General features: G+C 42.0%; 2 protein-coding genes and 1 long non-coding RNA gene across 15 annotated transcripts in view; 2 read left to right on the plus strand and 1 right to left on the minus strand.

Moving 5' to 3' along the window:
- Positions 1 to 9,589, minus strand: part of LOC122457564 — a 27,277-nt gene extending 17,688 nt beyond the window's left edge. Inside the window, exon 1 of the long non-coding RNA XR_006277165.1 lies at positions 8,719 to 9,589. This is a non-coding gene — a long non-coding RNA (uncharacterized LOC122457564). The remainder of the gene's footprint in view (positions 1 to 8,718) is intronic.
- Positions 1 to 15,406, plus strand: part of NSD3 (nuclear receptor binding SET domain protein 3) — a 70,467-nt gene extending 55,061 nt beyond the window's left edge. For 4 of the 9 annotated variants that reach the window (XM_043503135.1, XM_038384830.2, XM_038384829.2 and 1 more), the window contains 6 exons: positions 627 to 896; positions 4,850 to 4,966; positions 5,636 to 5,777; positions 6,806 to 6,912; positions 7,702 to 7,906; positions 9,584 to 15,406. In XM_043503135.1, coding sequence (XP_043359070.1) covers positions 627 to 896; positions 4,850 to 4,966; positions 5,636 to 5,777; positions 6,806 to 6,912; positions 7,702 to 7,906; positions 9,584 to 9,825 — 1,083 coding nt within the window. In that variant the 3' untranslated portion in view covers positions 9,826 to 15,406. Of the gene's footprint in view, positions 1 to 626; positions 1,532 to 2,296; positions 4,057 to 4,849; positions 4,967 to 5,635; positions 5,778 to 6,805; positions 6,913 to 7,701; positions 7,907 to 9,583 lie in introns of those variants that run through there. The other 5 variants (XM_043503137.1, XM_038384832.2, XR_006277155.1 and 2 more) reach the window with 4 other exon arrangements.
- PLPP5 (phospholipid phosphatase 5) lies at positions 7,775 to 25,331 on the plus strand. Of its 5 annotated transcripts, none has more exons than XM_043503146.1 (8): positions 7,875 to 7,906; positions 16,242 to 16,316; positions 18,873 to 18,981; positions 21,048 to 21,138; positions 21,976 to 22,039; positions 22,785 to 22,909; positions 23,289 to 23,459; positions 24,039 to 25,331. In XM_043503146.1, the coding sequence occupies exons 3-8, from the start codon at positions 18,877 to 18,879 to the stop codon at positions 24,206 to 24,208; spliced, it is 726 nt and encodes a 241-aa protein (XP_043359081.1). In that variant the 5' UTR covers positions 7,875 to 7,906; positions 16,242 to 16,316; positions 18,873 to 18,876; the 3' UTR covers positions 24,209 to 25,331. The 5 variants fall into 5 exon arrangements, with proteins under 5 accessions (XP_038240775.1, XP_043359081.1, XP_038240773.1 ...); XM_038384845.2 differs by lacking the exons at positions 7,875 to 7,906; positions 16,242 to 16,316 and adding an exon at positions 16,825 to 16,966 and having other exon boundaries at positions 24,039 to 24,242; positions 24,461 to 25,331; XM_038384847.2 differs by lacking the exon at positions 16,242 to 16,316 and having other exon boundaries at positions 7,775 to 7,906.
- The last annotated feature ends 108 nt before the right edge of the window (positions 25,332 to 25,439 follow it).

Below are 25,439 nucleotides of genomic sequence, written 5' to 3' on the forward strand. Positions count from 1 at the left end.
ACCCATCTCAAATGAATCTTGGGGCTTACTTACCGTTAAGAAATTATATTAGCATTGAAAAATAACAAACTATTAGTGTGAGAACTTAATCTCAAAATCTGGATATTAAAAAAAAGTCTAGATTTTTTTTGCCAGCAACTTTGGGGGCACAGTACCCCAGGTTGTGCACTTATCTATTTCATTGTACTTTATAATAGTTTACATTTTTGTATGCCTTAAAAGAGTTGTCATACTAGTACACGTACAGTACAGTCTGAAACAGTCCTGTCCCACGTTCTGTGCTACACACCTCATTGCTGGTTTCTCTGAACACCTGATATGTTTGATTGTTAGTGGTGGAGCAGTGCCAGATGCAACCTCTGAAAGTCCTAGATTTTCAGAGAAGTATTTTGCCTTGTTACCTTTTCTTAGTTGACACACTTCCTTTTAGAGAGGAATAGAAAAAATACAACTGCCTCTGATGTAAGTAGCTGTGTGTAATAGCTGTTGTTTTTGCCTACATTTGGAATACCTTGACAGTAGTGGGCCTTGATTTTAAGTGGTTCTGATCTAAATTCTGTTGGTATGGTCATAAATCCAAATTTATCCCTTGTGTCTTTTTTGTTTTGTTTTGTTTTGTTCCACAGTCCAACAAGGTGATAGGGAAAGTTCAGATTCAAGTTGCTGATTTGTCAGAAATCCCTCGCTGTAATTGCAAGCCATCTGATGAGAACCCCTGTGGCCTAGAGTCAGAGTGTCTGAACAGGATGCTACAGTATGAGTGTCATCCCCAAGTGTGCCCAGCAGGAGAGCGCTGTCAGAACCAGTGCTTCACCAAAAGACTCTATCCAGATGCTGAAATCATAAAAACCGATCAACGTGGCTGGGGTCTCAGGACAAAAAGGAACATTAAAAAGGTAGAATTCAGGACAAATACTGAGCTAGCCATTAAAGAGTGTGTTTGAGGAGAGTGCTGCTACTCTTTTATTGTTTGTACCTTGAAAGAAAATGTATCAAAAAGTTAATACTTTCAAGTGAATTCATCCTACACACAATTGTTCCTTTAAATTTACAAGGCATGAAACTTTAAGTGGAGGAAACGATAATAAATCCAACTTCATTGAATATGAGACATCTGGCAGAGGTGTTTTTTTCACAGTTACAATGCTTTCTTATAGAGTAAGGGTCAGATTTAACTGATTATAAATTTCACTGGTGATGGGCAGGAGATGAGGACTATCAGTACTTCTTCTAGAAGGTAGTGATGTACATAAGTTCTCATATTGACTTCCGAGCATGGAGGGAGAGGGGAAAAATAGTTTTTTAGATGGTTTCAGATGCTCTTTTGACCAAGCCTGGCTATTGAAGATGCTAAAGTCTTAGAGGGATGGGAATAAAAAATAAAACACACCTCCATTATTTTCTCTTTCCCTCAACCCCAGAGTTAACACAGCAAATGAAATTAATCACACTTCATGATATGAAATAACTCAAAGGATGGGAGATGGGGCAACCTAAGGTGGTGAGCCTCTTTCCGAGGGGTTACGTCAAGGTAGCTTTCTGTACTTTCTTTTGCCTTTTCTTTTAAGCTCTTACATGGTAACATGATCACTCTGCAGTTCCCAATAGCAGATTGTCTGGATTGGGAGTGGGAGGGGATGCAACATTGCTTTTACAAACGTCTGGTCACCAGGGAGCTGACATAGCCTCCTTGACACTCAACTCTACAAACTGGATTTATTTCAGAAGAACTCGGAGGGGATTAATAAATGGCTTGTGGTGATCAGGCAACATTGGACAACACGCTTAAGTTCTTGTTTAAAGTTCAAGAAGGCAGAGAAGAATAATGAAGATACAGAGATTTCTATTGATGGACATGGTGCAGTTGTTATAACTGAAAGCACCAAGAACTGATTAGCTTCAGGAAATATTGAGGACTTAACATAAATGTTAGAATGATTGGAGTCCTTAGAGGAGTGGTAGCAGGTGGGGTAGCGGTGATGGGTGGGGTGGGGGATGAAAGTACCTTCCCTGACTATGTGATAAAGATACTGGAAATGGATCATTTTGGTTTTCCTTTACACTGTATCGCTGCACACTGTATTCCTGGGGACACCAGTCTGGGATTATCCACTGGGATTCAGGTGGGATGTGCAACAGTTGATATGGAAAAACAAAATCTTACACTGGATTGCAGTCTTGCTCTACTTCGAGGCAAGCATGAGGATGATGGGCCTGGATTTCACGGCTGCTTTAACTTGCCAGGCAGAGGATTGGATTTGATGGACAGATGTATGTTTTGCTCTTACTCATGCAGGCTTCGTTGTTTCTGAACAAGGAGGAGGCTGAGCACACCTGAAGAGTGGAAGATCCAGCTCTGGCTGCAGATGGAATGGACAATTAAGACTTCAGGACAAGTTGTTGTTTTTATCATTTGACCTGCATCTTCAGAATTCACTCCAGAGCACTATTTTGCTTTCAGTTGGCTTCATATTTTCTTCACTTTAAATTTGCACACATCTTGCTAAAGAAGGTATCCTAGAACTTCTCATGGTGAAGGCATATTCCATAGTTCTGGTGGACTTAAACTCGATGTAAGGTCTTCACTGCGATTCTCTGTTAAATGAAGCTATCTGCTGTCCAAACTGGGGATTCTGATGTGACGTTTTGGATTGTAGCTGGACGTGATTTGTGCGCTGTTGGATGATGATGTGTTTAGCTCCAAAATGTAATCTCAACAGTTAGACAAAAGCAAAAAGATTCTGAATTGTCCTTAAGTTATATGCTGTTTAAATATTACACGTAGATAGTAGAGGATTATCTACTAGTCTGAAGTGACCCTGCAGTACCCAGGAAACGGACTTGGGCAAAGGCATAGTAGCAACTTTTAACTGTGAATTCTTTGCTTTTCTCAGTTCTAATTAGGGTATCTACCTTGTTTTTGTTTAGTAACTTAGTTTACTGTACATAGAAATTTGGCATAGAGAAATGTTGTGTGGGGCCTAAATCAGTGTGTCATGTATTCACTTGCCTGTGGCAATATCAGAGGTGTTTGAACAAACCAGTTTCAAATGTGAGTTGGTAACCACTGCTTCAGCTGAAACTGTAAATCTTTGATTGAACTTGGGACAGTTCTACTCATGGGAACTTAAATAACTTACTAACAAGTAACTAGAGGAAACCATAGTAAATTGACAGAGAATACATTTTAACTCTCTTCAGTTCCTTTCTGCACCAAGTACATGGTAAATGTTCATAGCATTTTTATGGTGGAGTTTCTATGAATTTTCGTCACATACTAAGTATGAAACAATGTATTTGTGTCCTGTAGGAGCTCTACTAAAAATTCTGTCAGTGGCTCCATTAGAAAACCCCTTTTAGGGACTTGATTAAACCATCTGTTCCAAAAGACACAGGCTAAACTTAAAGGAATTTGGTGGAGAAAAGAGAGAGAGGCACTTTTGAAAATTTCATCTCAGAGATGACAGATTTCTCCAAGTAATTTAGGAGTCTGTGTCCATTGGAGTCTAAATCCCACTTCCAGGAATGACTTAAGTGCTTTTGAAAATGTTATCCTGATGATCTCCTCCTGCAGTACAGCCTCTTCCCCTTCAAAGCTCCAAAATGTGACAGACATGATTCTGTTCTCTCTGGAGCCATTCCCACAACCAGCTACAAGAGCTCTTAGCTTTCATAGACTTTTGTCAGACTGGTGACACCACATAGTCTGTAACATGTTGGTACTATTTTATTTAAAAAAAACAAAAACAAAAAAAACCCCAACCTTGAAACTGCTCAGATGCTTGTTTGACACTTAAATTTGAGTATCTCAAAGAGCTACTTTTGGAAATGTTTAAGCATTAGAACTGTTGAGACTGTTGCAATAAAATGACCCTCAATGTGCTAATTGTTAACTCCCTTGTATCAAGGTATCTCATTTCCTGGCAATTTCAAAGTCCATCATGTGAAAGCTGGGAACACAGTCAGCCTGAAGGCTCACTTTTAACTTGTTTTTAGTGGTTTAATTATTTAAGCCAGTTTTGTAATATCTGTTCTACATTAAAACTTTATCACAAACTTTTCTTGTTTGTTATTGACTGTTAAAAGTCCCATTAAAATGAATTGTTGAAATGCTATGCAGTGAAAATGTTTAGCAGTACAGTAGGTTGTGTTGTCATATCAGGTTGATATTCTGTGAGCATCTGTATATTAGCCTGACATTGTTTTTAAAAAAAGGAAAGCATGTGACTTAAAATACTGCCAGTGAACTCCAAATAATGTAGAATCTTGTAGCTGTGCTGCTATAACTAGGACCAGTGCATGGAGAAGCAGTCTTAATTCTGGCTTTGCTTTTGCCTTATACTTAATAGTACACAGTGCCTAAGTGATTTTTTTTTTATGGGTGTTTGAATATATTGTCATAAATGTGTGCTCATTTTCTATAGCTTGACCATACAGATCCTTTTTTAAAAAGGACAGAAGTACAAGCAGAGCCGTGGACAGGCTATATGCAATTGACCAAGAACGATACAACTCATTAATCAAATGTGTCCTTCAAAACGGGATAACTATTTAATTGCTGCTTTATTAAAAATTCTAGGTGTGATGCTTCCATTTTGAAGGACAGTTCTGTAACTAATCTAAACTTTAGTGCATATGTATTTTTTCTATACTGGCCACTGTTTTGTAGTAGTTTATTTTAACCAGTTCTCAATACTTTGATTATCCTAAGGAGCCACCCTACTTAGGCCTTGCAATGGACAAAATTGATCCTTCAGGGCTTCCCATCCCATTTTTCTATGCTTTCTCTTTCTTTTTAACTATACAGATAGCAGGCAATAAGCATGGGTTTCTTTGGTTGACTTTGCAGGGTGAATTTGTAAATGAATATGTTGGTGAATTAATTGATGAAGAAGAATGCCGATTGCGGATCAAACGTGCCCATGAGAACAGCATAACCAATTTTTATATGTTAACCGTTACAAAGGTAAAGCACCATATCTCTCTAATGTACTGCTGCTTACGGGACTAGGCCTTAAGATCGGAGGATCAGGTTCCATGTTTCAAGCACAAGAATTACTTTTTTTTTTCACTTCTAGCTAAAATGTAATCATTCAGTGCATGTGAAAGGTCCCAGAGAGTGAAGTCCTCTTTTCATACAGTGGGTACTTCATGGACCATTGGGCCTCAGCCTTGACTTAGTGGGGCTACTGTGGGGAGTGGGAAAATTAATTCCCATGGTCTGTTCAGTCCATAGTTTGTCTGCTGATACTGTCAACAAGACTGTCAGTCGGAGTGGAATGTGGGCACCTGTCTGATAGAAATGCATTGCAATTCCAGCATATTTCTGATTGGTCATCAAAAAGTTGTATTTGGAGGGTAACTCATTTAGGTCTCTGTTGACCAGGATTGGGGTTGAACCAGACATGGAAGGATCCAGAGCTCATTAGCAATACCGTAAGCCATTCATTTCTCCCTGCATAAGCGCTGAGGAGCTTTAGGTAAAAGTTACTTCCAGGAAAAGCCAATATCCATTATAACTCATTTATCAAGTATCTGTCTAAATATATTATCTGCAATCATAGCTACTTGACTTGTCAAAGGAAGACTTTTGTTTGTCTGATCCTAAATCTGTGTTTTTGTCTCTTTATTGAAGGACCGGATAATAGATGCTGGTCCGAAAGGGAATTATTCTCGTTTTATGAACCACAGTTGTAATCCAAACTGTGAAACACAGAAATGGACAGTGAACGGGGATGTTAGAGTTGGCCTCTTCGCTCTCTGTGATATTCCTGCAGGTATAAAGAAGCCTCCATACTGCATGTGCCCTCCTCTCCTAAAATGGAAATCAGTTAGCAGCTCACCCACTTTTTACCTTCTGAAGTTATTAGTCTCAATGACATTTACAATGACTTTAAGTTACCCATTGGGACAAAGAAAATGCACTGTCAAGAAGTTCTAGCTCTTCATATGCATAGCCTCATTAGGAGCAACTTAAGATGAAATGCAGAATATTAAAGATGAAACTTGCTTTATCACAAACAAAAAATATATCCAGGGCTTCACCTAATGCTTGAAAACACAGAGAAATTCATTGTTAACTCTTTCTGCCATGTCTGCATAGACCCCCAATTTCAGATCCTTTCCCTAACATCAGATCTGGAACAGCCTCCAGATGCTAAACATTTTGTAACTAATCTACCACTTTAAACAGATTAAAATGATAGAGTAGCCAATGTTTCTCTATGATCTGTAGAAAAACAGTGTGTAGTGCTCCTGTCTGGTCCAAAGCTATGCTGGCACTGTATAAACAAAGCAGAGGAAGGACGCTTTGTCCCTTTTCAGAAAAACTAAAAAACAGTAATCAGTGTTTATCCAAATGGGAAAATGGACACAATCAGTAAAGGGAAACAAAATATTTGGGGCTTCTATGTGAGTGTATTCTACCTAGAAAGGAGTGTTTAAAAAGAAATTATTTCAATGCTGTGTTGTAACCAGGCTCATAAGACTTTTAGTTCTACAACCACAATATTATTGGTTGTTGAATCATTGGTTTTTAGAACAGAACAAAACTGAGTTGTCGTCCTCAGAACATGGATTCTGGATCATTTGTTCTGCCTTGCTACTTACAACTTCTCTAGTTGTTGCTTCATGAGTATGTTTCATCTCAATATTTTGGATATAGTTATAAATATTGTGATCTTGTAACTATGCCCTTTTAAAAATAGTGGTGTTAATGTGAAGGGAGAAAATGCTAAAGCTGAATTATCACTTTTGTGTTTCTCCCCCACGTCTTGTGTGTGAATAGTTTTTCTTTAAATTTCAGGGATGGAGTTAACATTTAATTATAATTTGGACTGTCTGGGCAATGGTAGGACTGAATGCCATTGTGGAGCAGAAAACTGCAGTGGCTTCCTAGGAGTACGGCCGAAGGTTAGTTGTACAAAAATTGAGCTCAGTGCACTTGTATTGAAATTTCTGTTTCTGAGAGGAGAGTGAATAGAGATCTGTTTCATGTAATGTAATATCTGTTTAGTACCCTGAAGATTCCCCTAAAGGCTTTACAAGTTTGTACTACAGTAAATGTACCCATCTCTAGGATGGAAGAGAGCAGCCAACCAGGATGTTACCCAGACGTGGCATGGAACAGGCCCATCATGTTCAGGGTGCCTGACTTTTTAATAAATCTTGTCCCATGTTTTACTTCTGTTTTTGCCGTTCCAACATGGAAAGCATTGTGAAATTCCCCTGCATGTTTGAGGATCTGGAAACTTGTTTTGCTGTTGTGCTTTGTTCTGGTCCCAGCCTAGAGTGCTGACCTTAATCAGCTTCTTATGAAGTATTATCTCTGTAGGGGCAGAGAAGTGACTGAAGTTTCTGCTCACGTAGCTATTATATGCATAAGCTCTCTGAGGAAGGGACTGTCTCTGTGTGAGTACAAATCCTACTGCAATAGAGACCAATCATCCTGGGGCCTTTGGATATTACCATCATATTACAGCTCACTAATAGTAATCTGGCAACATTCTAACTTGTTTCAAAACTGTATGCGGCAGGGGAGATGGAGATGGGAGTCACTGGGTACACTAAACTTCGTTGAGCATGATTTGCAGAAATAATAACCCACAGTTGACTTTTGGGGGGCCATGTGGCTTTTTAAAGTGACTCTTATTTATTGACTAAAATTGTTAATGTGGTGACTTTTTTCCTTTTGATTGCCAGACGGCGTTTGCAACAGCGAATGAAGAGAAGGCAAAGAATGCCAAGCTAAAGCAGAAGAAACGGAAAATAAAAACAGAGCAGAAGCAGATGCATGAGGACAACTGTTTCCAGTGTGGAGATGGAGGAGAACTAGTCATGTGTGACAAAAAGGACTGCCCCAAAGCATACCACCTCCTATGCCTTAACCTGACTCAACCACCATTTGGTAAGTGCTTTCCCATGGCCACCAGATTCTTTGTTTGGTTCAAGGATATCATGCTGCATATAAAGTTGTAGCTTAATCCGAACTGTGATGTCCACCTATTGTAAATATGACAGGTTTGCTTTTGCAATGCTCTTCTGTATTGAGAAATCTCCTTAGGTAGCAATATTTCTAAAGAAAGATCTGTGTGGAGACATAGATCACCAGCGAACAGTTTAAAAAGCTGTGACTTCATTACAGAGCCTTTCTCCTGTTTGGATCACATTTGCTTACTTTATTTTGATTGAAATAATTAGTCAGTCTTGGTCTCATATGGCTCCCGAGTTCATATTACGTGGTAATGCTTATGACACCAGCTATGCACAGCACATGCTAGTGCTTAAATTTGTAACAGTCTCTCTAAATCTCTTATCTTCTAATCATGTGGGTTTTCTTTGGGTCTCTTTATTTTTTGTCTTTTTCCTTATTAATTAAAAAAGGTAGCTCTTTGTAGTTTAGGCTCAAATTATCCAGCGATAACTAGCAATAGCAAATTGTGATTAAAAACAAAAACACTTTATCCTGGTTTTATACTATCTGTTTCTAGAGGCCTCGATCAAATTAACTGGAGGCTCACATTAATCCATGACTGAATTAAGTGGAACATTTTGTGCTATGAATGGAGTTCAATCTGAGATGTGCCTTTTCAGGACAGCAATATATAGAAGTACAGAAAGCTTCCTTCCAAATTTTCTTTACTACAGACATAAATTATTACATTTGATCAGCAAGAAAATACTGGTGAACAACTTCAAGAAGTAAATTTTGTTTTTTACCTGCCCTGATGGAAGCAGACACAATCATGCTAGAGATCTGGAGTCCTGTCTTGGTGCTGCTCTTACTCTCTGACTAAGAGTCTGGGCATGCTGTGGATGCAGGGCGTTATGTCCTGAAGAAGGAGAGTGCTTCCTGTTTTCTCTACAGCACCCCAGTTTAAAGGAATATAGCATGATTTCAGTGTGAGGGAAAGGAGAAGCTGTTAACTTTCCTTTTTGACATGCTCAGTCTAATTTTACAACCTGACAGTTTGGCATGTGGTTATGCTAATGCATGCCTGCAAGTTTTTGTGGTGGTCTCTGTTGTGCTTAAATATGGTATTGCCCGATCCCACTCTTGTCTGAGCCACCTTCTAATTTATGACTCATAACTCAGCCATTCTTTGTTTTTAACAATATAGTGCAGTATGATTCTGTTACACTGAAATGGGTATCCTAAATCAATCTTTGTATCCAAATGATTACTATGTTCAGACCCAGAAAACAGTGAATTTCACAAGTCAGATGTGCATAGACGCCAACTCTCTATGTTGCAACTACACAATGTGTTCTGGTGCCAAGGGAGGTGAATCTGGTTACATTTGGCTCTACAGTGCAGTAATGTTTTGCTTATAGTCAACCTGAGGTTCAAAAATATAAATTTGTCAATAACTGCTTCCAATCCAATCCTTGTGAAAGACAGATGCAGGAACTTCAATAAAAGCTGACTTTTGGGAAGTATCTTTTATGCATAGAGTTGAATGACTCTGTACTACATGGAATGATAAAGATCAATTCCAATATCTACCCCAGATAAAGACTAACTTCAGCTTCCTGTCTCTTTCCTTTCTCTCCCTCCCTTCTTCCTCCCTTCTTCCATCTTCAGGAAAGTGGGAATGTCCATGGCACCAGTGTGACATCTGTAGCAATCCTGCAATTTCATTCTGCGAGTTTTGCCCTCGTTCGTTCTGTAAAGATCATGAGAAGGGAGCCTTAGTGGCATCAGCATTGGATAGCCGTCTCTGCTGCTCTGAACATAACCCCAAATCTCCTGTGGCACCAGAGTATTGGAGCAAGATAAAATGCAAATTGCAACCACAGAACCCTGGAGAAGAAGCAAAGGAATAAATTTGTTCAAAAAAACAAACAAACAATAAATAGCAAATAGATGATGAACTTGAAGAGACTGCTATGACACATTCAGTCTTCATCATGAGTGCTGCCTTGTTGGAACTTGGAAAGGGACCATCTAATCTTGGCAAGCAGAAGCAGTCAGTGGTGTCCGTTTTTTGGGGGGAGCGGGGGGGTGTTTCTCTTCTTGTCCTTTTCTTACCTTACCCTTGAATGTGCTTCAGCAGCTCTAACTGTTGGAAAACAGAAATGTCTTGGCTTTCTTAAGGGGGGGGGAAACAAAAAAAGCAAACCGTTTGACGTTGAAAAGAATATTGTGTTAAAATATGTTCTTTGAGTGTAGAAAGGAAAACATAACATATTTATTTATTTAATTTTAAAGGATGTTGAGGATTCTGGTCCTGATCACTCAGCATGTCTAAAAAAAAAAAAAAAAAAGAGTAGCAAAACCAATCAATGTATGTCTAATTATTAAAAAAGGGAGAGTACCAACCCTCCCCAATCTACAAACAGCTTTCACGTAACACCATGAGGAGTGATGTGGGTTTCAGAGCAGTGGACAGTGAAATGCCTTCATTCCAGTTGCATTCATCTTTAAAGGTCTTTTGAGAAAATGGATTTCATCTCATCATGCTTAACTTATTATGAATAATGTTGTAAAGATTTTCACATAGGAAATTAGGAGTATTATCCACTTTTCTCTTCTTTTTTTTCTCTTGAAGTGCTTTTTATTTCACTAGATACTTTTAACAAAAAAGGGGAGGGGAAGGAATTATGGTTCCTCATTGTTAAAATGAGCGATGTTAGTTGACAAAGGAAGCATAGAAAGAGCTTAACTGTGCAATGGTCACTTTTCTGCCTCGCTTCGTTTGGAGGGCAGTTTTGGGTGGAGAGGATTCATGGATAGCTTATGGACATTGCACTACATTCATCCTAGCGAAACCCCTGATCCTGCTTTCATTGGAGTCATTGTGAGCTTTGTCATTGACTTCAGTGGGTGCAGGATTGAGCCCTTTTCTATGTATTTATCAGATGTCTAGTCTGTGCTTGTTTCATGGTGATTCTCTTAGGGCCTGATCCTCTGGTACCTTCCTCCCAAACTCCCATTGATTTCAAAGGGAGTTCTTGAGTGTTAAAGGAATAGGGGATCAGCCCCATGTGTGTATTATGTGTTTTTAAGAGAGTTTTGGGGAGCAGGGGTGTTTAGATTTGCAGAGGTGGGGATATATCTCCCAATTGAATTTATCTTCATTGATTTTTATCCAATAGTGAAAAATCAGTTCTTAAAAGCACTTCCTGAATTAACAGGGTATATATTGGGCCTACACTAAGGCACTCAGTCTTACAAAGTACTGTGTATATCCCAGTATAGTTAGCATAGTCAACTGTAATCCTTTATTTTGTAGGCTATGGCTGGAGTACTGATATTACTAGCTAACTTTACACTAACTTTCTGCCACTGGGTGTTCTGGAGCACCCCCACATGGAAGGAATTAATACAAGGCATGGCTGGCACATGGCAGAGAGAGAATTTTTTTATTAATTCTGAAGAACATTCAACATTGTCTCTGGGAAAATGTCTGTATAGACCTGCAGGTACATGGTGGCATCTCAGGTCCAGAAAGTGATTAATAAAGGGGTGGAAAATAATACTATAGGGCTTTGGAATATGGCTCACCTTTGTACCAGGTTTCCTTTTGCATTCTCAAATTACTTCTCATCCGGTGAGAGGGGGGTCAAATTTGTACTTTTTTTTTTTTTTTCTTTTTTGTGCAATTGCAAAAATAACAAAATACACTACAGCCTTTGAAGCACCTGAAATGCCACTTCACTGACCTGGAAGCTATTCCTCTTGGAAGAATTTACAGATCCCTTTCCAGTAAACTCAGTTTGTGTGGGGTTTTTTGTTTTGTTACCTAGTATAGATCTCTTATGTGATCTTTGGGTTAGTTTATGGTTTAGAGTACTGATGGAAAATGCAGATCACTTGCCCTGTTGTGGCCAATACTGAAGTGAATGTCTAAAACACTAATCTTGCTTGTAAGCAGTGTTATATTTTGGTATTTTTTACAAAAAAAAAAAAAAAATGAAGAAAAATTTAAACAAAACAGGATTTTATTTTTCTTTGCTTTTTTGTTTGTGATTAAAAAAAAAAAACAAAACTCTTAATGGAGGGGGTTTTCACCCTTTTCTAAAATTCCAAACACAGCTCTTTCCTTGGTGGAGTCCATAAGACCTGATCTGTTTACATTGTATAATAGAATGTTAGGTTTTCTGTTGTTCAGATGATTTTTGGATATAGTAAACCAGGAAGTGCTGAACTTTGCAAATACTGTATGATGAAGTGTTCTCATGTGCTTTCTCCTATAGTATGTCAACACTGTCTTGTCATTGATAGGAGAGGAATGGCAATGTCAAAATGCCTTAAGCATTTGAGATGTCAATGAGCTGACAGCTGTTTCAAAATATTAATTGCCATGTGAAGTAATCAAAATATATTCTGACATATCAGCATATTGGGCATAGGTACTCTGAAAGTTTAGCAAATCCTATAATGCTGTGAGGTTCATGGAGTCAGTTGTCACTCCGTGTCACTTTATATCTTTAGTTTCAAAGTTCTTGCTAGTTGTCCTCTCTTGTTTAATCCTTTTCATAAGAAAACTGTAACTGAAAGCAGCCAACAGCTGGGCTGAGACATGGGTGGTGTGAGGACAAGGATTGCTTTTAAATGTGTATAATTATGAGTATAAAACTTGAATTGGTTTTCTACCTGCTGGACAGAGGGAGAATTTCCAAAGCATCAGGAAGCTTTTTAGTGAAATAAGAGAACATCAGGTTGAAATAAATTGGTGATAACTGGGGATTCTCTTTATTTAGGTGATGGTTTTGTATGCAGAACACAGAATATGCTGAAAACAAATTTTAACCATGTTTTGTAACGTTATTTAAAGTGAATGGAAGAATAACAACTTTTGTAGTAAAGCAGAAATTTGTTGCTATAAATTTGTTACGGTAAATATTGACATTTTGATTTATCAGTATTTCTGTGTATTTTGGGCTGTTGAATTAAACTTTCAGTGTCACTAAATTGAACTCTAGGAAAAGTGCTAGAGAGGGGTTTTTTTTGTTTGTTTGGAAGTTTTAGTCCGGAGTCCTACAATTTGCTGCAAAGAAGAGAATGCAGTGGTGGTTTGTTACTTCCTGGCTGGAAAATAAAGTGCTTTAATTAACAGTATATAATAATCTGGCAGCCCTTTCTTAAGTGAAGCAGGTGCCAATCACATTTGTTTTTCCCCTCTCATTTGGATTTTTTTGTCCCCTAAATGTTAAAATAGGGTCAGACTTTCAGCAAACTCCTGACTGTAGATGATGATATTTTGCTGGCTCCACAGTAATGCAATACTTGAGCTGCCCTGCACAGATGTTTCTGGTTTACTTTACTGGAGCCCTTTTATTATAGCGTATGCCTCTTAGTTCAGATCAGAGGTTCTGTGGACCATGCCCTAATGGTGTAAGGATTAATTACTGAAGTTTTCCGATAGTCTGTAAAATTGGCTTGTCATCTCGTCAGTAGGACGTAAGAGTGGAGGCATTTGCAGCTCAGGACAGCTAAATTGTAAGGGCAAGTTTTTCTGGATGAATTATCTTCACTATGTTTACCACCAGAGGCTTAGAGAGTCTAACATGGAGTGAAAGGGATAGAATGTTTCGTTCGGTCTTTCCACTAAAAACTTGTTATATCTTAGTTTCCAGGTGGAATCAGAAAGACACGTTTACTAGACATAATAGAAAGTGAACTTCTAGACGTAAAATATGTATATACTGAAATTTACAAAAAAAATTATCTGGGTTGGGTTAGGGAGGTGGGGTAGGGGAATGAGAATGTCTGCCGCTGGTACGAAGTAGTCACTTTAACATTGAAACCTCTGCCTCATTGAATTCAGGGTTTAATGTACTTGAAGCTCTGCAGTTCATTATTTTTACAGCTATTTTATTTATACATAGATAACATTTTTTATATACGACATTAAGTCTCTTTACCTCCCTCCTTAACTTGAGTTAAAAATTATTTTCCACTCCCAGTGTATTCAAGGCAAAATGGAGAGAGTTTTTCAAAGCAGATGTCTCAGACTTATGTATGCTCTTAATGAGAAGTGTATTATTGCATGAGACACCAGCAACTTTTTGATGTCCTTTGCTTTATAATATTGTATCCACTCCCTCAACCCCTACCACTTATTTTTGTATAGCAAAAGACGTTTGCACTTACGATACACTCCTGAAATTCTGGATGTATTCAAGATGTCATTCAGAAAAAAGAAAAATGCTTGTTTCCTATTATATTCTACTCCTGAGTGGCAAACTCAGGTACTTTTACCCTGGTGAGGGTGGGAGGATTATAAAACTGAAACTGTCTGTACTTCGTATAGGACAATATAAAAACAAAAAGGGAAAATAGATATGAATTTGCCAAAGCCATGCATTCACTGTTTGTCATGTGGTACTGATTGTATTTGTGCACAAGAGTGAGACAACTGCCATTTTTAATGGTGTCTCTTCTAGCTTGAAAAGCAACCGTGGCTATTTGTTTGATCTTCTCCCAAACATTTGTCCCATAGTGTAGCACTGGACGTTTTAAGGAATTCTCGTTCACTTTCGATTTACAAATAGACTGGATAAAATACATTTGCTTCCTGTTCATTAATATTGATCCATATCTCATTTCTAGTGTCATTTTTTTTTTTCATTTATAAGCAAACTAATCATGTTGCCACTGAAAACCAAGACGATAAATAACTATTACAACTGGCAAGTAATAAGATTGTCTTTTTTGTATAAGGGTATGTGCATATTTGGGGTTGCTATTAAAATTTAACTCGTGTATCTACACAAGTGATATTGCACAACAAACACAGATACCTACAGATTCTGTTTTCATTTCCATGTAATCTTTATCTGTAACAATGACCTTTGTAGAGTTGTTATTTCTGTAGACTTTGTTTATCTGTAACAAACTTTGTAGATTCTGTGAAATGTTATTTTAACTAAATCACTTGAGTCTTTAATAGCAAAGCATCAATATTCACTAAAGTCAATGTCTTAGGAGTTTCTAGAACTTGGCTAGAAGCTCTTGACACTAACAAAGTAGTGTTAATTTTCCCTGGGGATGTTCCACTGGGGCATTACTGTATTATGACTTGATGTTGCCGCATAGACTTTGAGATATACAATATTGGGATGGGGGGTTGTTGTTTGGCCTATGTTCTCTTGCATAGTGTGAAACCTGTAAAGCTTGGTTGACCTGTATATAGATAGCTTATTGTCAACTAGTTAAAGTGTATTTAGAATTGCCTGTAATATTTTAGCTTCTTACTGAATGTTGTGATGGTAGGATCATATAATTTTTGTACATTATATTTACTGAGATGTTGCCTTTTTTATTTTACAAATACTTTGGAATTCAGATGTGTTTTTGCTTCTGTGAGGATTAATTTGGAAAGGTTTTTAATGACATTCCACTGATTTAAAAGTTTGCTTGAGGTTGACTTCAATAAATTGTTCTGAATGTTCCAATTAAGAATGTGAATTTTTTCATATTGTAACTTTCAGTCTATGGACAGAGAACATAAACAGTCTATGGACAGCAACAAAAACACACCGCAAACCAAGTGACCAATAAACAGATATAATGTAAAATATTTATTGACACCAGTGTGTGAATTCAGCTGAGAATAAAAATGTTACAAATGTGGTCTTTTAGAAAAGCTCTCTAGAAAGAGCCTCTATGTATTTATAATAAAGCCTCTTTAATATGGATGATCACAGAGCAAAGGCCTGGAATCTATGGAAAGCATTCTGCAGTTCTGTTTTACAAAGCACACCATGAGGAACTTTGTATAGCCAGAAGTAACAGCTCATATATTTTATATTTCAAAGCCTCTAGAGTCAACAGAATCAGTTGCTTTGAAAAATAAGTCAAGGCCCGATTCTTTCATACTTGTTCTCTGGTGCTGTCATCCTAGCTGAACTGGAGCATTAATCTAGCGTCTGTATCTTAGATCTTTAGTGTATATTTAATATTTGTGCTTTTCTAAATGTATGTGCAACTGCTTTGTGATCTTACATATTGATTGTCCTTCTATAAAATATTGTCAGTTGACATTTATACTAATAACTGTGCTTCATATGGGATTGTTGAAGTAGAGGTAGACGAAAGACACTAATGCAGTACCACCCTGAATTCTAGTGTTGTTCATTATTTGTAGCTGGTGCTTTTCTATATGTCTAAAGGAGGGACTGGTTCAATAGGAAAGGGTTTTTGTTTGGTAATCTTGACGATTCCAAATTTGTAACTGATCTATGGATACTCTGCCAAGTGGCTTAAATGTTTCCTGTTGGTCTTATTTATATTGCACCCAAAGTGTACTGGACATTTTACAGACACCTAAGAGGAGGCAGCTTAATCTCAGAAGTTTCAGCACAAAAAGGTAACACACAGCCCCGAGGCTGAAATTCAGAATATGCTTCCTTATTAAATCTTTTACTTTTAAGCCCTTGGTTTACTGCTTGCTCTGTGATTTTTGCCAATTCCCCCTGGGTGTATCTTTAACTCTTGCTTCGTTTGTAAAAGAGATTATTTGGTGAATGCCCTCTTCTCCCAGCTTTTTAAAAAGTAACCCATGAATTCTTCCCCCGTGATCGTTTTTTAAAGTCATTCTAAATATCTCGTGCGCCAGCATGAGTAAAAGCTCCGGGGGGAGAATGGCCACGCTCTTGTCACAAAAAGAAAAGGAGGACTTGTGGCACCGTAGAGACTAACACATTTATTAGAGCATCAGCTTTCGTGAGCCACAGCTCACTCCGTCGGATGCATTTGGTGGAAAAAACAGCGACCAGGTTTCGCCTCTTCACTCCCCCTGCATTGCAGCGGGGCGCTGGTGTAACGTGCGGCTGGGGCGGGGGTTCCCGGGGCCGGGCGGGGCCGCAGCAGCCGGCGGCGCGGGCTGCAGCCACGTCGGCGGGCGCGGCCGGGGAGGAGCCGCCGGGCCCGGCTGCAGCGAGCGCCCGCCCGGAGCATGGAGGGGCCGCGGCTGGTGGCCGAAGTGGGCGCGCGGGGCCTGCTCTTCGGGGCCTTCCTGTGAGTGGGGCCCGGCCGGGAGACACGTGGCGCAGGCGGGGGGGTCCCCGTTCGGGACACGCCCGGGGAACCCCCTGTAGCAGACGGGGATCCCCGGGGCAGCCCCCCCCATACAGCACAGAGGGGGATCCCCCTGGGAAACACCCCCTGTTGGGGGCGGGGCCAGGGCGGGGGAACCCCCCACTTTAGCACACGCGGGGATCCCCCCAGGGCAGGCCCCACCCTCTTGGGTGCTGTTGATGTGATCCCTCTGTGCCACTGGGCTGAGAGCCAGCCCACTCCTGGCACTTGGGCCACCCGCTACCAAGGGGTAACCACTGTCACCGGTAGCCCGGGCTGCGCTGTGCCTTAATGGTGGGAAGCTCCGGGTATCTGTGACACCCCAGAACCAGGGCACTGGATGGCAGCTACAGAGAACCTGCTTTTAATTTTTGGAGATTAGGTTAAACCTGTCCTGGTGTGGAATGCCCCACGGGCCAGCCTGGAGGGATTCAGCACAGCGGTATGTGGCTGACTTGGCTTGAGGTTTCCTCTTTCGGGTCACTTTCAACATAGAGGAGGTTCCCTTCATTGAGATAGAGGCCTTGACTATAGAGGAGAGTTGCCTGTCTAACTTAAACTGGTTCTTAAATTGATACAGTTAAACTGGTACATGACACTTCAGTTTAAACCTGTTGAGTAAAGTAGAGATTGGAAGGTAACAGATGATGTGGCTATATTTAAGCATGGCTCTGGATCCTGGCAATTACAGACCACTATGCCTTAAATCTATACCTGATAAATGGACTGAAATGATAATTGAGCTGTGGGACTCATTGCCACAGGATGTCACTGAGACCAAAACTCTGCAAGAGTCAAAAAGGGATTGGATAGTTATATGGATAAAAAGAATATCCAGAGTAGTAACTAATGTTAAACAGGGATATTAAATCTTGTGCTTCAGGGTTTAAGCCAATCTCCAACTATGAGAGATCAGAAGGAGCCCTAATGCTGACCATGGATTATCTCACATTTACCTACTGCAGAGTTCTTGGACCTTCCTCTGAGGCATCTGGTGCTGGCCACTGTCACAGATTCGATACAGGACTAGAGGGACCTCGCCCTTGGCAATTCCTGTGAGATAAGCCACTCTTAAGTCAGAATCAGTGTCCACATAGCTTTTTGCAGTGGTTTAACTATATAGGTTTAAATTTACACCTTAAACCAGTGTAGCTTTCTCATGTAGACAAGCCCAAGATGCAATCTGCCTACTCATTAGGCAGTTAGAAAGATAGGATTGGACATATCTGAAAATACCAATGACCCATCTATTTCAGTACCTAGCCTCTGACTGTATCCTGTAATTGATGCTTCATAGTCAATCATACAATAACCTGCTAATTGGGAAAGTTTTCTCCTAGCCCTAAGCAGTCAGTGGTTGGCGTGTGCCCTGAAGCATATGGTTTTATCTCCTATATTTTTATCATAGCTAGTATATATGAGAATGGAATTCATATTAGTCGTGTAAATAGCTAGTGCCTTTTTCAATTCGACCGACCTCTTGGATCCTCTGGTAATGCAACAGAATCACTGTGCTGGCTGGTTTCAGAGTAGCAGCCGTGTTAGTCTGTATTCGCAAAAAAAGAAAAGGAGGACTTGTGGCACCTTAGAGACTAACAAATTTATTTGAGCATAAGCTTGTTCTGGCTGGGTGATTTGAGTGTTTCTAACAATGCCTTGTGGCAATAGGTGCTTGCAAAGTATTTCATCAGTTTCAACCATTGTTGCCTTTTAATTTCATTAGGTGTCTCCTTGTTCTTGTATTGTGTGAGAGAGTAAGTGGGAGTCACTCAGCTGGCCACCTCCTTATAACTACCCAAATCCCAGCACTAGCATGCACCTTTCCAAAGTGTTGTTTTTTCTCTAGGATCATGGAACTTCTGCCTCCATTTCAACGTGTCATACAGCCTGAAGAGATGTGGCTTTATAAAAACCCATACATAGAAGCGGACCATGTACCCACCAAGCTCATGTTTGTAAGTATTCACCCACTTCACTACGCTCTCTTCTTAGATTTTTTTTCTTTAAATCATAGTTTTCCTCTAAAATAATAGCCATCAGCTAAAAAATCATGGAAACAAACACTCTTCTTAATTTACATTACTAATGATATTTTAGATTATTAGAAATGAAAGAATGTTTAAAATCTGATGTACCTCTCCTTACTGATGCTCTGAGATTACCTTTTGCATTTCAGCTTGGACACTGAAAATCAGTTTCATGTTTGTTCACAGTCAGTTTTACTGTCAGGTTTTCAGTGCTGCAGAGCTTTGCATTTCACACACTGCCAGGGAATATTATTTAAAATCAACTGTGAAATTGTTTCTGTTGGTCTAAGTTTTATAAGACATTTTGTTTTTAACAAAACCTCACCTTTTGGGCCAAATTTTTGGTGATTTAAAAGTTTGTATTGGATGTAAGGTAGGAGATATAACTATACAACCAAGCCAAAGAAGAGGGAATGTAGATCCCTAGAGAAAGAGAGGCAGGGGAAAGATGAGATGGGAAGAGGGGTAGAAATGATGATCGATTGGATGAGTGGTTACTGGGTGTCAGTGAACTGCTGATCCAACAAAGCACTTTAGCTTGTGATTAGAGTTAAAGCACATGCTGAAGTGCTGTGATGACTCACAACCTGAATGAAGCTCAAGAAGAATGGAAATGTTACACAGAGGATTATAGGGACATCCTCAGAAAAAAACAGGCTTCTCTCTGAAGACTGTTTACCTACTATAGCTGCAGGTAGCACTTAAGATCATTATAACTGGAAGAGAGAATTTTAATTCTATACCAGTTCCTATAGTGAAGCCGACTGCATGTACAGTGCTGCCTGGACGCAACTTCCCCTGATGTTTGTGTGGGGTTTCACATAGCAACGGGGGGAGAAAAAACATTTAAAATAGGAAAATGTGACGATAAAACCACAAAAACTGAACTCCAGGTCAGGGGTAGGACGGGAGATTAAAAAATGTGTTAACAGTAAACTAACCAGCTTTCAGGTAGACAGTGTTTTGTTGATGGGCTGTGTCCCTTGATTTAGGGAAGTGGCATTTCTGGTGAGATGCTGCAGTTCTTAGATTGGTCAGTGACTTTGGGGGCAAAGAACTAGTTTCTTTTTGTTGAAGGGGCATGTAGGAAATGCTAAAGGAGAAAACTCTTGCATGGCATTTGGATTTGGTGAGTTGACCTTTAGGTCAAGTGCCATGTAAAACTCCCAAAGTGACAGCAAATGACATTTGGGCTAGTCTGAAGACGAGCATTCCCTGGAGCACTGGGTATTGTGACACAATCCCCAAGAGTCCGTTGTCCCTGAGATATCAGCAATAACAACTGCTGTCTCCTGACAGCTGCTCTTGTTTTTCTCCCTAGCAAACAATTTGGATGCTACAGCTGATGGATTAATTAGTTAATATTTGCAAAGCGCCTAGAAAGTGAAACATGCTCAGGGGCCGTAGTGTTCTCAGGAAGCAACATCTGAATGAACAGCAGCGAGAGAGCGCCACAGCGGAAGTGATGTAGGAAAGCAAGCCGAGACTGCAGGCCCCTATGTCAGTGTGATTATTTATACGGCTCCTACAATGTGCTTGGCATTCTACAGAGGTATATGAACATAGGCCCCTTAAGAGCTCACCTAAACAGAAGCAGCAGCAGCAGGGCAAGGATATTACACGGATTGGAGCTTTTTAACAGGGAGAATTTTTGGCTGCTGTTCTTTATCTTTGCTGTCCTTGTATCTGGAGAGCTCCCTACTGATGGCCTTTGCACCCCGCAGGTTAGGGCATTAGTGAGAGCTGGATGGCAGACAGCAGAGAGGAAGCCGTGCTACTGGTACCTACGCTTATTCAGGATTCGCTACTGACGCTAATAGCTGGGATCAGCTTTCGGTTTGTAAAGAGCGAAGTGGGGGAGCACTATTTGGTTTAGGGGTGAAGGTTTTTAGCCTCCTTTAACAGCTCATGCATTGATTTTTTGGTTGGGAAGCCGCGGGAGCTCCAGGAACAAACATGCAATGTTGTGGCTATGCTGTCTTGTGTCGTTGCAGTTAATTTCGTTTTTGTTTCCCCTGACGTTCATCCTTCTGGCAAAATTCCTCATGAAAGTTGACCGCAGAGACACGCAGGAGGCCTTTTTGGGTGAGCTCCCCCCAGCAATCCTGACAGTTGCACCAACACCATTGCGCTGAACTGAGGGCATCCCTGGGGAAAACAAGCTTTTCCTCCTAGCAGCAGTAACACCCAGTGGGTAAATCAAGGTGGATCAGCCCCTAGCACGTGGAAGAGAGAGAGCATCGTTGTACTCTCACAATGGTTTAGAGCTGTGGCTAATGTCACAGCCTAGGGTGGGGGCATCTCCTTGTTATGGCTCAGGAACCTCCATGTGATGGAGAATGGGCCTGAGGGGAGGAGGGGTTTCTTGAATCCATTGCTGGTCTCACACAGCATTAGGGAATTGGGAACTTCCTTCCTCTTGGGGTCTATTCGCTGGACTGTCTCCCACTGTGTGCCTTTCACTTACTGGGCAACATCCTGGCTCCACTGAAGTCAGTGGCAAAACAGTGGCTTCTATGGAACCAGGATTTCACCCATTTTTCTTTATAAAAAAAAAAAAAACACACACACAACACACCTCTTTGGGCGGGAACATGTGTGCTTAGCCCTTCCCAGACCATTGTCCACTCTTATCTGAACCACAGTCCAGCCCTTCCCTAAGGCAAACACCTGCAGGGAATGCTCAGTGTTGCTGGGCAAGGCACGGTCTTCCCCACTGCCCGTGTGCCACCTCTCAAGTCAATTCAGACACGCAGACCAATGCAGCATCAGCACCAGCTAAAGCATCCCTCTGACAGAGGCTACTGATTAGGTGCTTGGCCAACTCCACCTGCAAAGTTTCTCCAACCCCTGCTGCGGGTGTGGGCTGGTTAAATATTAACATGCGTTTGGTGCTGATGTGGGCTCTTCACTCTCTTCTAGCTGCCAGCCTTGCTCTTGCCCTGAACGGGGTCTTCACAAATGCTGTGAAGCTAGTTGTGGGGAGGTAAGAAGATCCATTAATTGCCAGCGCCCACAGACCCACGCAGTCAGCAGTGCACTGGCTGAATTTTCACAGACCCTTTTGGGGGAAGTGCGGGGACAGGCTGGGGGCACTCTCTTAACCACAGAGCAGGGGCTGTTTTAAACACCCACCCTCTGTGAATTTAGTGTTGGGACAGCCCGACGGCCCTGGGGAATGACCCTTTGTGTCTCCCCACGAAGCAGCAGTGGCAAGGTGAGCTTTCCCTGCATGCTCTCACCACTGCACTAGGCTATTCTTGGAGGGTCTCTACCAGACTCCGAGGGGAATTGAGTCATTGTAGCACATTCACTCCTCTGCCAGTTGAGGTGTGGCTACAGGTCAGTCACAGGCTTCCCCCCCCCCCCCCGGCTGCTGAGCAGCTGTTGGAGGGCAATGACTGTCTGTTCTAGTCAGGCTCTCTCACTTCCAGAGCTGCCAGCCACTTGGGGGTGAAGGACTCCATACCCCATTCTCTACCCCATGTCCCTTCTCAGAACTCTTTGTGGTTCCTGGAATGGACCCGTGGGTTTGGGTGCTGTGTGGACAGCAGAGGTATTTTGAAGGCTCCTAGAGGGCTGTGCTGGGGGAGATTCCAGAGCAGGCAGGCAAGGATGCCCTCTGGTACTTTAGCCTGAGCAGGGGAGCGTCCAGTCAAACCATGCCTGCTGCTACGTGTCTCCTCCTCTGCATGGTGCAGGGTCACATGCTTTGCTTTTCTGCCCATTAGGCCACGGCCGGATTTCTTCTACCGCTGCTTTCCAGATGGACGGGCAAACTCCAAGCTGGTGTGCACCGGTGATGTGGACGTGGTGACTGAGGGACGCAAGAGCTTCCCGAGTGGGCATTCCTCTTGTAAGCGTTTGTTTCCTCTTTGTAGTGCAGCATGGGAGAACCAAACAAGGGTGAGCAGGTGCCTGGGAGGCGGGATCAACTTTGCCACTGCCTTGCCACATGGCCTGGGACATGTTCATTGACTTCTTGCCAGGCCTCACTTTTCCCTCTGGAAAATGGCAGTGCACAAGGTTCACTGCTGTTTGCGGAGTTCTCGAGTGCCAGGTATCAGTACTACCTCCCCAGCCCTGGCTCCCTGGCTTTTTGCCTAGTGTCCTTTCAGGACAAGCTTAGAAGGGTCCTTTATACTCTTAAATCACTCCTGGCAATGGATGGCCCCTGAGCTGGGACTCTCTGAGCATGGGTTCCTCAGTGATGTGAATTTCCCCCTTTTGTCCAGTTGCCTTTGCTGGTCTTGCCTTCTCTGCCTTGTACCTGGCAGGAAAACTGCACTGCTTCGCCCCTGGCGGGCGTGGAAAATCCTGGCGGCTCTGTGCTTTCTTATCACCACTGCTCGGCGCACTCCTCATCGCTCTGTCCCGCACCTGTGATTACAAGCACCATTGGCAAGGTGAGCATGCCCGCCTGGGGAGAGCATAGCAGGGGCTGTGGGTTGTCCTGTGGGAACAGTGTTCAGTAGTTGGGGCATGCTCAGTGACCATGGTGATGGGCACCACAGAAGACCCTGGATAGATAGCATGGGGCACTGATGTTCAGGGCTCTAAGTGGGATGAGGGAATGTTGGTGAAAGAAAAAGTCCTTTCCAGGGTCGTGATCTCTCTGAGCCGTAAGTATCGGAGGCAGAGAGCTCACTGGGAAATGTGTGCTCTGCTCAGTGCTAGAGCTGAAGATTAAGTGGCAGCTCTAATTGGAGCACCATGAGCAGGGCAGAGCTTTCAGTTCCGCTGTGTGTAGTGCCTGTAACTGTGCCATGGGACGGGTACTTATGAACGGGAAAGTGTATTTGGGGATCGCTGCCTGGAAGAGACCTTTGCTGGCACAGTCATTGCATGGTCCCCCTTAGAGCTCTGAACAGCAGTGGGTTTGCCACGGCCCCACTTTGCCTATTGTCATGGTATCTGAGCATAGCTCCATGGGGCTCAGTGAGACAGTGCTGCGTGTGAATAACCCTTTTGTTTCCACCCCACAGATGTGTTGGTTGGCTCAGCGATTGGTTTCACGTTTGCATACCTATGCTACAGGCAGCATTACCCTTCCCTGACTGACTCAGAGTGCCATAAACCATTGCAATGTAAATCCAAGCTATCTCCAGCACAGGAGCAAAAGCTGCCCAGCTCCAGCTTTTGCCTGGAAATATAATGATGGGATCCACTTTGCTGGGATCTGCCCCTAGGTAATCATTCCTTCCACTCTGCAGCCCACAGGGTGGGGAAGGGATACAGGCTTTGGGAGCATCACTCACTGCCTACCTGGTGAAGTACCTGAGTAACCCAAAGGAGGATGCAGCTGATAGCTGAATAAGAATTGCTCCCCTGCAAATGCGGTAAGTGGTCCTGCTCAGCAGGCCTGTGTTTGTACTGTTCTTGTTTGAGAGACGCTCCCCTCTTTCAGGCCAGCCCTGGAGGAAGCTGTGTAAGTGACTGTACTCCAGCCTGCAGGAGGGAGGGGAGCAGACTGGCTATCTGTGAGAGGAGGCTTGGTGGAAATCCTGAAGTTGCACAGGGCCAGGTAGTAATGAATGGGGAAGTCAGCCCTCTCCTCTGGAGGAGGTCATTTTATGAAAGGACAACAACATGCAAATCAGAAGAGGCGGTCAGTGCTGTGTTGTTGATACACAGCATTTACTGTGTGCATTTAGAAATAGCACCTGCTTGGCCCCCCCTGCAGCCTGGGCACATGAGGTGTGGTTCTGTTAAAGAAGCTGTGTCCTACAATGGCTCCAACCAAGCAGATGCTGGGCTGATTTCCTGGCGTGGCACCCTGGCTGGGTTTGGAATTTCTTCATGCCATATTGTTGGACACTGCACAGAGCTCTCCAGCCCATTTGCTTCCAGAATCCTACCCCAAGTCACAGAGGATAGCCGGACTGTGTCCTCATCATGTCCTGTGTTCCTACATCCACCCCAGCAAAGGCCAAGATCAGCACTGTAGTGCCAGGGAGCCATCTAATAGGCATGACTGCCTAATACCATAAGGGGCAGTCACTCATGGTCCCACTGCTAAGAATTATGACTAACCTTGGGGGGTGGGGGGAAAGAGATGCTGTGGGGTTTTATATCTGATTCCAACCTAGAAGCAGCAGGGCGGTGAGATGGTGACTGTACAACACTGTCCATGGGCTCACTGCGTTGTAGGGAGGATATGTTGCTCCATCTACAACCCTTAAAGGTGAAAGGATGCAGCATCTGCCCTTGTAGGATGTTTCCCTGTGGACCAACTGTACAATTTGCATTCTTGTGTTAATTTCAAACCTACTGTACACCTGTGGTGAGAAAAATAGTAAGTACTTGAACTGTTAACTGTACCAAGCTAAGGCCTGTAAAAGTACATCCTGTTCATCACACCTAAAAAAGAGTTCAGAGAACTCATA

This window comes from Dermochelys coriacea, chromosome 26 (assembly GCF_009764565.3).
Source record: "Dermochelys coriacea isolate rDerCor1 chromosome 26, rDerCor1.pri.v4, whole genome shotgun sequence".
In the NCBI taxonomy this organism is placed as follows: domain Eukaryota; kingdom Metazoa; phylum Chordata; order Testudines; family Dermochelyidae; genus Dermochelys; species Dermochelys coriacea.

Coding starts and splice junctions, on each gene's coding strand:
- PLPP5 (XM_038384844.2), top strand. CDS start 16,905: ATGGAGGGGCCGCGGCTGGTGGCCGAAGTGGGCGCGCGGGGCCTGCTC. Junction 18,982..21,047: donor TACCCACCAAGCTCATGTTT/GTAAGTATTCAC, acceptor GTGTCGTTGCAG/TTAATTTCGTTTTTGTTTCC. Junction 22,910..23,288: donor CCCGAGTGGGCATTCCTCTT/GTAAGCGTTTGT, acceptor CCTTTTGTCCAG/TTGCCTTTGCTGGTCTTGCC.